The sequence below is a fragment of the Scyliorhinus torazame genome, chromosome 27 (assembly GCF_047496885.1).
Source record: "Scyliorhinus torazame isolate Kashiwa2021f chromosome 27, sScyTor2.1, whole genome shotgun sequence".
NCBI lineage: Eukaryota > Metazoa > Chordata > Chondrichthyes > Carcharhiniformes > Scyliorhinidae > Scyliorhinus > Scyliorhinus torazame.
In genome coordinates, this window is record NC_092733.1 from 40837261 (window position 1) to 40849391 (window position 12131).

General features: G+C 53.5%; 1 protein-coding gene across 1 annotated transcript in view; it reads left to right on the forward strand.

The window, feature by feature from the left end:
- LOC140403366 (zinc finger protein Gfi-1b-like) overlaps window positions 1-12131 on the forward strand; it is a 131796-nt gene that overhangs the window by 74491 nt on the left and 45174 nt on the right. Inside the window, exons 3-4 of the mRNA XM_072491274.1 lie at window positions 3406-3648; window positions 9380-9603. Of these exons, the coding sequence (XP_072347375.1) occupies window positions 3406-3648; window positions 9380-9603 (467 nt within the window). The remainder of the gene's footprint in view (window positions 1-3405; window positions 3649-9379; window positions 9604-12131) is intronic.

The window sequence follows — 12131 nt, forward strand, 5'->3', positions numbered from 1 at the left end:
TGGGGGCTCTGTCTGGGGGCTCTGTCTGGGGGCTCTGTCTGGGGGCTCTGTCTGGGGGCTCTGTCTGGGGGCTCTGTCTGGGGGCTCTGTCTGGGGACAGTGTCTGGGGGCTCTGTCTGGGGGCTCTGTCTGGGGGCATTGTCTGGGGGCTCTGTCTGGGGGCTCTGTCTGGGGGCGCTGTCTGGGGACATTGTCTGGGGGCTCTGTCTGGGGACACTGTCTGGGGGCTCTGTCTGGGGGCTCTGTCTGGGGGCTCTGTCTGGGGGCTCTGTCTGGGGGCTCTGTCTGGGGGCTCTGTCTGGGGGCTCTGTCTGGGGGCTCTGTCTGGGGGCTCTGTCTGGGGGCTCTGTCTGGGGGCTCTGTCTGGGGGCTCTGTCTGGGGGCTCTGTCTGGGGACAGTGTCTGGGGGCTCTGTCTGGGGGCTCTGTCTGGGGGCGCTGTCTGGGGACAGTGTCTGGGGGCTCTGTCTGGGGGCGCTGTCTGGGGGCGCTGTCTGGGGACAGTGTCTGGGGGCGCTGTCTGGGGGCTCTGTCTGGGGACAGTGTCTGGGGGCTCTGTCTGGGGACAGTGTCTGGGGGCTCTGTCTGGGGGCTCTGTCTGGGGGCTCTGTCTGGGGGCGCTGTCTGGGGGCTCTGTCTGGGGACAGTGTCTGGGGGCTCTGACTGGGGGCTCTGTCTGGGGGCGCTGTCTGGGGACAGTGTCTGGGGGCTCTGTCTGGGGGCTCTGTCTGGGGGCTCTGTCTGGGGACAGTGTCTGGGGGCTCTGACTGGGGGCACTGTCTGGGGACGCTGTCTGGGGACAGTGTCTGGGGGCTCTGTCTGGGGACAGTGTCTGGGGGCTCTGTCTGGGGGCGCTGTCTGGGGGCACTGTCTGGGGGCTCTGACTGGGGGCTCTGTCTGGGGGCTCTGTCTGGGGACGCTGTCTGGGGACACTGTCTGGGGGCTCTGTCTGGGGGCTCTGTCTGGGGGCTCTGTCTGGGGGCTCTGTCTGGGGGCTCTGTCTGGGGACAGTGTCTGGGGGCTCTGTCTGGGGGCTCTGTCTGGGGGCTCTGTCTGGGGACAGTGTCTGGGGGCTCTGTCTGGGGGCTCTGTCTGGGGGCTCTGTCTGGGGGCTCTGTCTGGGGGCTCTGTCTGGGGTCGCTGTCTGGGGGCTCTGTCTGGGGGCTCTGTCTGGGGGCTCTGTCTGGGGGCTCTGTCTGGGGGCTCTGTCTGGGGACAGTGTCTGGGGGCTCTGTCTGGGGACAGTGTCTGGGGGCTCTGTCTGGGGGCTCTGTCTGGGGGCACTGTCTGGGGGCTCTGTCTGGGGGCTCTGTCTGGGGGCTCTGTCTGGGGGCTCTGTCTGGGGGCGCTGTCTGGGGACAGTGTCTGGGGGCGCTGTCTGGGGGCTCTGTCTGGGGGCTCTGTCTGGGGACACTGTCTGGGGACACTGTCTGGGGGCTCTGTCTGGGGGCTCTGTCTGGGGGCTCTGTCTGGGGACACTGTCTGGGGTCGCTGTCTGGGGGCGCTGTCTGGGGGCTCTGTCTGGGGGCTCTGTCTGGGGACACTGTCTGGGGGCTCTGTCTGGGGGCTCTGTCTGGGGGCTCTGTCTGGGGGCACTGTCTGGGGGCTCTGTCTGGGGGCGCTGTCTGGGGGCGCTGTCTGGGGGCTCTGTCTGGGGGCTCTGTCTGGGGGCTCTGTCTGGGGGCTCTGTCTGGGGGCTCTGTCTGGGGGCTCTGTCTGGGGGCTCTGTCTGGGGGCTCTGTCTGGGGGCTCTGTCTGGGGGCTCTGTCTGGGGGCTCTGTCTGGGGGCTCTGTCTGGGGGCTCTGTCTGGGGGCTCTGTCTGGGGGCTCTGTCTGGGGGCGCTGTCTGGGGGCTCTGTCTGGGGTCGCTGTCTGGGGGCGCTGTCTGGGGGCGCTGTCTGGGGGCTCTGTCTGGGGGCGCTGTCTGGGGGCTCTGTCTGGGGGCGCTGTCTGGGGGCGCTGTCTGGGGGCTCTGTCTGGGGGCGCTGTCTGGGGGCGCTGTCTGGGGACACTGTCTGGGGTCGCTGTCTGGGGGCGCTGTCTGGGGGCTCTGTCTGGGGGCTCTGTCTGGGGGCTCTGTCTGGGGGCTCTGTCTGGGGGCTCTGTCTGGGGAGAGTGTCTGGGGGCTCTGTCTGGGGGCTCTGTCTGGGGGCTCTGTCTGGGGGCGCTGTCTGGGGGCTCTGTCTGGGGGCTCTGTCTGGGGGCTCTGTCTGGGGGCTCTGTCTGGGGGCTCTGTCTGGGGTCGCTGTCTGGGGGCTCTGTCTGGGGGCTCTGTCTGGGGGCACTGTCTGTGGGCTCTGTCTGGGGGCTCTGTCTGTGGGCTCTGTCTGGGGGCTCTGTCTGGGGGCTCTGTCTGGGGGCTCTGTCTGGGGGCTCTGTCTGGGGGCTCTGTCTGGGGGCTCTGTCTGGGGGCTCTGTCTGGGGGCTCTGTCTGGGGGCTCTGTCTGGGGGCTCTGTCTGGGGACACTGTCTGGGGGCTCTGTCTGGGGGCTCTGTCTGGGGACACTGTCTGGGGGCGCTGTCTGGGGGCGCTGTCTGGGGGCGCTGTCTGGGGGCTCTGTCTGGGGGCTCTGTCTGGGGGCTCTGTCTGGGGGCTCTGTCTGGGGGCTCTGTCTGGGGGCTCTGTCTGGGGGCTCTGTCTGGGGGCCCTGTCTGGGGGCCCTGTCTGGGGGCGCTGTCTGGGGGCTCTGTCTGGGGGCGCTGTCTGGGGGCTCTGTCTGGGGGCTCTGTCTGGGGGCTCTGTCTGGGGGCTCTGTCTGGGGGCTCTGTCTGGGGGCGCTGTCTGGGGGCTCTGTCTGGGGGCTCTGTCTGGGGGCTCTGTCTGGGGGCTCTGTCTGGGGGCGCTGTCTGGGGGCTCTGTCTGGGTGCACTGTCTGGGGGCTCTGTCTGGGTGCACTGTCTGTGGGCTCTGTCTGGGGGCGCTGTCTGGGGGCGCTGTCTGGGGGCGCTGTCTGGGGGCGCTGTCTGGGGGCGCTGTCTGGGGGCGCTGTCTGGGGGCTCTGTCTGGGGGCGCTGTCTGGGGGCTCTGTCTGGGGGCTCTGTCTGGGGGCTCTGTCTGGGGGCTCTGTCTGGGGTCTCTGTCTGGGGGCTCTGTCTGGGGGCGCTGTCTGGGGGCACTGTCTGGGGGCTCTGTCTGGGGGCTCTGTCTGGGGGCACTGTCTGGGGGCTCTGTCTGGGGGTGCTGTCTGGGGGCTCTGTCTGGGGGCTCTGTCTGGGGGCTCTGTCTGGGGGTGCTGTCTGCACTGTCTGGATGTCCAGGTTAAAATTAACTTGTGGCTCTAGCGTACGGGGCTGATGTCGCCCGCCTTCCCCCCCCCCCCCCACCCCCCGCCCCGCACTGAGTGATCCCGCTGGCCCGCGAACTCAGTGTTTCAGTCAATGACTCTCTGTCTGTCCTGATCCACAGGAGGTGCCTGCCGTGGGGAGCATGTGTCCCAGGGAGCGGTGGAAATCCAGGACCCCTCCCCAGGTGACGATCCCGCTGCCAGGAATGTCTCGGGCGAAAGCTCGGAGCCAAGGTGCTGGAGGGCTCCCCAAACGCTGACTGGCTCGAGCGGGGAGAGAGAGACCTTGGCGCTCCCTCGCAGCACACAGGGGGAACTGTGTGAGAGTCAGGCCGGGAACGTGTGGAGGTCTCTGGCTTCATCTGGTACGTCCATGGCAATGTGGCCACACACGGCCGTTGGGCGGTTCAGCAGGAACCCGCTTGAAACACACTTTAGTCAATGTGCGGAGGGGGATTTACTGGAATGATTCTGGAATGGGGGAGTTTAGTTCCAAGGCTGTGTTGGAGCAGCGGGGGGGGAGGGGGGGTGGGGGGGGGGGGTTGTTCTCGGAGTAGGTTTGGGGGCAGGTTCCAGAGTCACAACACACGAGAATTTAACAATAATTGTTATAAAAAATCCCGAAGCTGCTCAATAATTACAGTCACGCGGTTTGTAATTGTAAGCACAATTACTGTTTATTTATAATAAGAACTCGAATTAACAGTGCAGCAAATACACCTGGGTAACGGCAAGCTAATACCTACTGCCCAATTTAACTGTCCCACCCTCTGCCCACATATACAAGGCAGACAAACACAGAGGGCGGGGGTAAAGGGGTAAAATAATAGGATGAAGATCAAAGGATAATAATAAAACCCATTGGTGTGAGGTAAGTACAATATTGTATTGTTATTATTATTTTTTTTTTTTAATTTAGCTGTTAGCCAGATCTTGGTAGAAAGTTAGAGGAATGGCAGGGAAGGGAATGCAATGATCCTCCTGCAGGATGTTTGAGGTGAGGGATGCAGTTAGTGTCCCTGCTGATTTTACCTGCAGGAAGTGCTGCCATCTCCAGCTCCTCCAAGACCGAGTTAGGGAACTGGAGCTGGAGTTGGAAGAACTTCGGATCATTCGGGAGGCAGAGGGGGTCATAGATAGCAGCTTCAGGGAATTAGTTACACCAAAGATTGGAGATAGGTGGGTAACTGTAAGAGGGACTGGGAAGAAGCAGTCAGTGCAGGGATCCCCTGCGGTCGTTCCCCTGAGAAACAAGTATACCGCTTTGGATACTTGTGGGGGGGGGGACCTACCAGGGGTAAGCCATGGGGTACGGGCCTCTGGCACGGAGTCTGTCCCTGTTGCTCAGTAGGGAAGGGGGGAGAGGAGAAGAGCATTAGTAATTGGGGACACGATAGTCAGGGGCACAGATAGGAGATTTTGTGGGAGCGTGCGAGACTCACGTTTGGTATGTTGCCTCCCAGGTGCAAGGGTACGTGATGTCTCGGATCGTGTTTTCCGGGTCCTTAAGGGGGAGGGGGAACAGCCCCAAGTCGTGGTCAACATTGGCACTAACGACATAGGTAGGAAAGGGGATAAGGATGTCAGGCAGGCTTTCAGGGAGCTAGGATGGAAGCTCAGAACCAGAACAAACAGAGTTGTTATCTCTGGGTTGTTGCCCGTGCCACGTGATAGTGAGATGAGGAATAGGGAGAGAGAGCATTTAAACACGTGGCTACAGGGATGGTGCAGGCGGGAGGGATTCAGATTTCTGGATAACTGGGGCTCTTTCTGGGGAAGGTGGGACCTCTACAGACAGGATGGTCTACATCTGAACCTGAGGGGTACAAATATCCTGGGGGGGGAGATTTGTTAGTGCTCTTTGGGGGGTTTAAACTAATGCAGCAGGGGCATGGGAACCTGGATTGTAGTTTTAGGGTAAGGGAGAATGAGAGTATAGAGGTCAGGAGCACAGATTTGACGTCGCAGGAGGGGGCCAGTGTTCAGGTAGGTGGTTTGAAGTGTGTCTACTTCAATGCCAGGAGTATACGAAATAAGGTAGGGGAACTGGCAGCATGGGTTGGTACCTGGGACTTCGATGTTGTGGCCATTTCGGAGACATGGATAGAGCAGGGACAGGAATGGATGTTGCAGGTTCCGGGGTTTAGGTGTTTTAGTAAGCTCAGAGAAGGAGGCAAAAGAGGGGGAGGTGTGGCGCTGCTAGTCAAGAGCAGTATTACGGTGGCGGAGAGGATGCTAGATGGGGACTCATCTTCCGAGGTAGTATGGGCTGAGGTTAGAAACAGGAAAGGAGAGGTCACCCTGTTGGGAGTTTTCTATAGGCCTCCAAATAGTTCTCGGGATGTAGAGGAAAGGATGGCGAGGATGATCCTGGAGAAGAGCGAAAGTAACAGGGTAGTTATTATGGGAGACTTTAACTTTCCAAATATTGACTGGAAAAGATATAGTTCGAGTACATTAGATGGGTCGTTTTTTGTACAGTGTGTGCAGGAGGGTTTCCTGACACAATATGTTGACAGGCCAACAAGAGGCGAGGCCACGTTGGATTTGGTTTTGGGTAATGAACCAGGCCAGGTGTTGGATTTGGAGGTAGGAGAGCACTTTGGGGACAGTGACCACAATTCGGTGACGTTTACGTTAATGATGGAAAGGGATAAGTATACACCGCAGGGCAAGAGTTATAGCTGGGGGAAGGGCAATTATGATGCCATTAGACGTGACTTGGGGGGGATAGGTTGGAGAAGTAGGCTGCAAGTGTTGGGCACACTGGATAAGTGGAGCTTGTTCAAGGATCAGCTACTGCGTGTTCTTGATAAGTACGTACCGGTCAGGCAGGGAGGAAGGCGTAGAGCGAGGGGACCGTGGTTTACCAAAGAAGTGGAATCTCTTGTTAAGAGGAAGAAGGAGGCCTATATGAAGATGAGGTGTGAAGTTTCAGTTGGGGCGATGGATAGTTACAAGGTAGCGAGGAAGGATCTAAAGAGAGAGCTAAGACGAGCAAGGAGGGGACATGAGAAGTATTTGGCAGGTAGGATCAAGGAAAACCCAAAAGCTATAGGTATGTCAGGAATAAGCGAATGACTAGGGTAAGAGTAGGACCAGTCAAGGACAGGGATGGGAAGTTGTGTGTGGAGTCTGAAGAGATAGGCGGGATACTAAATGAATATTTTTCGTCAATATTCACTCAGGAAAAAGATAATGTTGTGGAGGAGAATGCTGAGACCCAGGCTATTAGAATAGATGGCATTGAGGTACGTAGGGAAGAGGTGTTGGCAATTCTGGACAGGCTGAAAATAGATAAGTCCCCGGGGCCTGGTGGGATTTATCCTAGGATTCTCTGGGAGGCCAGGGAAGAGATTGCTGGACCTTTGATTCTTATGTCATCATTGGCTACAGGAATAGTGCCAGAGGACTGGAGGATAGCAAATGTGGTCCCTTTGTTCAAAAAGGGGAGCAGAGACAACCCCGGCAACTATAGACCGGTGAGCCTCACGTCTGTAGTGGGTAAAGTCTTGGAGGGGATTATAAGAGACAAGATTTATAATTATCTAGATAGGAATAATATGATCAGGGATTGTCAGCATGGCTTTGTGAAGAGTAGGTCATGCCTCACAAACCTTATCGAGTTCTTTGAGAAGGTGACTGAACAGGTAGACGAGGATAGAGCAGTTGATGTGGTGTATATGGATTTCAGTAAAGCGTTTGATAAGGTTCCCCATGGTAGGCTATTGCAGAAAATAACGGAGGCTGGGGATTGAGGGTGATTTAGAGATGTGGATCAGAAATTGGCTAGCTGAAAGAAGACAGAGGGTGGTGGTTGATGGGAAATGTTCAGAATGGAATTCAGTTACAAGTGGCGTACCACAAGGATCAGTTCTGGGGCCGTTGCTGTTTGTCATTTTTATCAATGACCTAGAGGAAGGCGCAGAAGGGTGGGTGAGTAAATTTGCAGACGACACTAAAGTCGGTGGTGTTGTCGACAGTGTGGAAAGATGTAGCAGGTTACAGAGGGATATAGATAAGCTGCAGAGCTGGGCTGAGAGGTGGCAAATGGAGTTTAATGTCGAGAAGTGTGAGGTGATTCACTTTGGAAGGAATAACAGGAATGCGGAATATTTGGCTAATGGTAAAGTTCTTGGAAGTGTGGATGAGCAGAGGGATCTAGGTGTCCATGTACATAGATCCCTGAAAGTTGCCACCCAGGTTGATAGGGTTGTGAAGAAGGCCTATGGAGTGTTGGCCTTTATTGGTAGAGGGATTGAGTTCCGGAGTCAGGAGGTCATGTTGCAGCTGTACAGAACTCTGGTACGGCCGCATTTGGAGTATTGCGTACAGTTCTGGTCACCGCATTATAGGAAGGACGTGGAGGCTTTGGAGCGGGTGCAGAGGAGATTTACCAGGATGTTGCCTGGTATGGGGGGAAAATCTTATGAGGAAAGGCTGATGGACTTGAGGTTGTTTTCGTTGGAGAGAAGAAGGTTAAGAGGAGACTTAATAGAGGCATACAAAATGATCAGGGGGTTAGATAGGGTGGACAGTGAGAGCCTTCTCCCGCGGATGGAAATGGCTGGCACGAGGGGACATAACTTTAAACTGAGGGGTAATAGATATAGGACAGAGGTCAGAGGTAGGTTCTTTACGCAAAGAGTAGTGAGGCCGTGGAATGCCCTACCTGCAACAGTAGTGAACTCGCCAACATTGAGGGCATTTAAAAGTTTATTGGATAAGCATATGGATGATAATGGCATAGTGTAGGTTAGATGGCTTTTGTTTCGGTGCAACATCGTGGGCCGAAGGGCCTGTACTGCGCTGTATCGTTCTATGTTCTATGTTCTATTGCAGTTTACCATTAGACATAGGAAAAGACATGTGTAGGCTTATGCAGAAAGTAAGGAGGCATGGGATAGTGGGAAATTTGGCCAGTTGGATAACAAACTGGCTAACCGATAGAAGTCAGAGAGTGGTGGTGGATGGCAAATATTCAGCCTGGAGCCCAGTTACCAGTGGCGTACCGCAGGGATCAGTTCTGGGTCCTCTGCTGTTTGTGATTTTCATTAATGACTTGGATGAGGGAGTTGAAGGTGGGTCAGTAAATTTGCAGACGATACGAAGATTGGTGGAGTTGTATATAGTGAGGAGGGCTGTTGTCGGCTGCAAAGAGACATAGATAGGATGCAGAGCTGGGCTGAGAAGTGGCAGATGGAGTTTAACCCTGAAAAGTGTGAGGTTGTCCATTTTGGAAGGACAAATATGAATGCAGAATACAGGGTTAACGGTAGAGTTCTTGGCAATGTGGAGGAGCAGAGAGATCTTGGGGTCTATGTTCATACATCTTTGAAAGTTGCCACTCAAGTGGAGAGAGCTGTGAAGAAGGCCTATGGTGTGCTAGCGTTCATTAGCAGAGGGATTGAATTGAAGAGCCGTGAGGTGATGATGCAGCTGAACAAAACTTTGGTAAGGCCACATTTGGAGTACTGTGTACAGTTCTGGTCGCCTCATTTTAGGAAGGATGTGGAAGCTTTGGAAAAGGTGCAAAGGAGATTTACCAGGATGTTGCCTGGAATGGAGAGTAGGTCTTACGAGGAAAGGTTGAGGGTGCTAGGCCTTTTCTCATTAGAACGGAGAAGGATGAGGGGCGACTTGAGAAAGGTTTATAAGATGATCAGGGGGATAGATAGAGTAGACAGTCAGAGACTTTTTCCCCGGGTGGAACACACCATTACAAGGGACATAAATTTAAGGTGAAAGATGGAAGATATAGGGGGGATGTCAGAGGTAGGTTCTTTACCCAGAGAGCAGTGGGGGCATGGAATGCACTGCCTGTGGAAGTAGTTGAGTCGGAAACGTTAGGGAACTTCAAGCGGCTATTGGATAGGTACATGGATTACGGTAAAATGATGGGGTGTAGATTAATTTGTTCTTAATCTAGGACAAAGGTTCGGCACAACATCGTGGGCTGAAGGGCCTGTTTTGTGCTGTATTTTTCTGTGTTCTATGTGTAAAGTGTGAGTGAAATGGTTGGAAATCTGGGAGAGGAGTTTGCTTCAGGGAGAAAGTCTCCGGTTAAATCACCTTTCCTGGGTCTTTCTATTTCAGATAATTTGTTTCTCTCTCCGGAGTCAGCTCGCAGCCCCCGACCAGTATGGATTACTTACTCGACACCTCGATTCAGTCAACTAGTGGAGGATTACCTGTCACCGATGTTAGACCCTCGGAGCGCGTTGCAGACCACCGCGGGAAACATTGGCGAGAACAGCAACGTCATCTTCACCCCGAGACCACTACACAAAACTCTGTATAACTGCATCAAATGTGACAAGGTAAGGACTCACAATCTTAAACCACCCTCAGACAACCCCGCCCACCCACACCCCTCTCCTCATACGACAATCTTGCAGTCCCAGGGATCAGTCTGCTGAACATTTGCTGCACTCCCTCTGGCAATTATGTCCTTTCTTAGATAAGGCGACTTCATCAAAAGCTTTCTGAAAATCTAAATACACCACATCCACCAGTTCACACTGATCTATAGTAGTTACATCTTCAAAAAACTCCAGTAGTTTGTCAAGTATGATCTCCCTTTCATAAATCCATCTTAACTTTATCTAATTCTGTTGACATTTGCTAAGTGTCCTCTGATCACATCCTTCATTTAGACTCCAGCATTTTTCCTATTGCTGATGTTGGGTTAACCGGTCTCTAATTCCCTGATTTCTCCCTCCCTCCATTTTTGAATAGCGGGGTTACATTGTCCCCCCTCCAATCTGCTGGGACTGCAGAATTATGGGAGATGGAAACCAAGAGATCCACTACTTCCATGGCCACCTCCTTCCTTACCCTGGGATGTAGGTCACCAGGTCCTCTGGAATTATCCGCTTTCAGTCCCATTCATTTCTCCAACACCATTTTTCGAGTAATACTAATTTCCTCTAATTCCTCCTCCTCGCTGGACCCGTGGCTGCACAGCATTTCTGGGAAGTTATTTGTGTCATCCCCCGTGAAGCCAGAACTGAATGTTAAAGTTTAATGTCTTTTCTGCTGTGCCATTTCCGTGTTCTCGATTATGAATTCTCCCGATTCGGACTATAAGGGACCTACATTTGTCTTCACTCGTCTTTTTAAAAAATATATTTATGGAAGGTTTTACAGTTGTGCTTTTTGTGTTCCGTGCAGGTTTGCTCTCTTTTCCCTCTCTTAATCAATGTTCTCCGTTGGTGAATACTGAACTTCTCCCAATCCTCAGGTTGGCTGCTTTTTCCAGCAACTTTACATGACACCCTTTGGAACCGAGACTATCCTTAATTTATTTTGTTCGCCATGGTTGGGGCGACTTTGTGCCAGAACGGAATGCATAACGGTTGCAATGCACAGATTTGTCCCTTAAATCTCCACCGTCACACCTTTTAGGTAAAGTTCCCCAATCTGTCTTCGCTAACTCACCCCTCTTACCTTTGTCATTTACTATGTTTAGATTTAGGACCCTCGTTTCCGATCCGACTTCTTCATTTTTCATTCCAATGACGAATTCTAACACATTATGGCCACTGTTCCCTAACGGACCCCATACAACAAGATTAACCCCTTGTCATTGCAAAGTTACCAAATCTGGGTTAGCAAGTTCCCAGGTTAGTTCCTCAACATACTGGTCTACAAATCCATCTCGTACATACTCCAGGAATTCAGCTGCCACAGTATCATTTCTAGGCAGCACAATGGTTAGCACTGTTGCTTCACAGCTCCAGGGTCCCAGGTTCGATTCCCGGCTTGGGTGACTGTCTGTGTGGAGTCTATATTTTCCTACTTGTCGACGTGGATTTCCTCCGGGTGCTCCGGTTTCCTCCCACAGTCCAAGGTTACGTGGATTGGCCATGCTAAATTGCCCTTCGTGTTCAAAAAAGGTTAGGTGGGGTTACGGGGATAGGGTGGACGTGTGGGCTTAAGTAGGGTGCTCTTTCCAAGGTCATGTGCAGACTCGATGAGCTGAATGGCCTCCTTCTGCACTGTAAATTCTATGATCTATTATCAATTTGATTTGCCCAGTCTGATTTACGTTTGATAAAGTTTCCCATGGCAGGTTGATGGAAAAAGTGACGTTGTATGGGGTTCAGGGTGTACTAGCTAGATGGATAAAGAACTGGCTGGGCAACAGGAGACAGAGAGTAGTGGTGGAAAGGAGTGTCTGAAAATGGAGAGCGGTGACTAGTGGTGTTCCACAGGACTCCGTGCTCGGACCACTGTTGTTTGTGATATACATAAATGATCTGGACGAAGGTATAGGTGGTCTGATTAGCAAGTTTGCAGACGATACTAAGATTGGTGGAGTTGCAGATAGCGAGGAGGACTGTCAGAGAATACAGCAAAATATAAATAGTTTGGAGAGTTGGGCAGAGAAATGGCAGATGGAGTTCAATCCAGGCAAATGTGAGGTGATGCATTTTGGAAGATCTAATTCAAGAGCGGACTATACGGTTAGTGGAAGAGTCCTGGGGAAAATTGATGTACAGAGAGATCTGGGAGTTCAGGTCCATTGTACCCTGAAGGTGGCAATGCAGGTCGATAGAGTGGTCAAGAAGGCACACAGCATGCTTGCCTTCATCGGACGGGGTATTGAGTACAAGAGTCGGCAGGTCATGTTACAGTTGTATAGGACTTTGGTTCGGCCACATTTGGAATACTGCGTGCAGTTCTGGTCGCCACATTACCAGAAGGATGTGGATGCTTTAGAGAGGGTGCAGAGGAGGTTCACCAGGATGTATGGAGGGTGCTAGCTATGAAGAGAGGTTGAGTTGGAAAGAGGGAGGTTGAGGAGGGGACCTGATTGAGGTCTTCAAAATTCTGAGAGGTATGG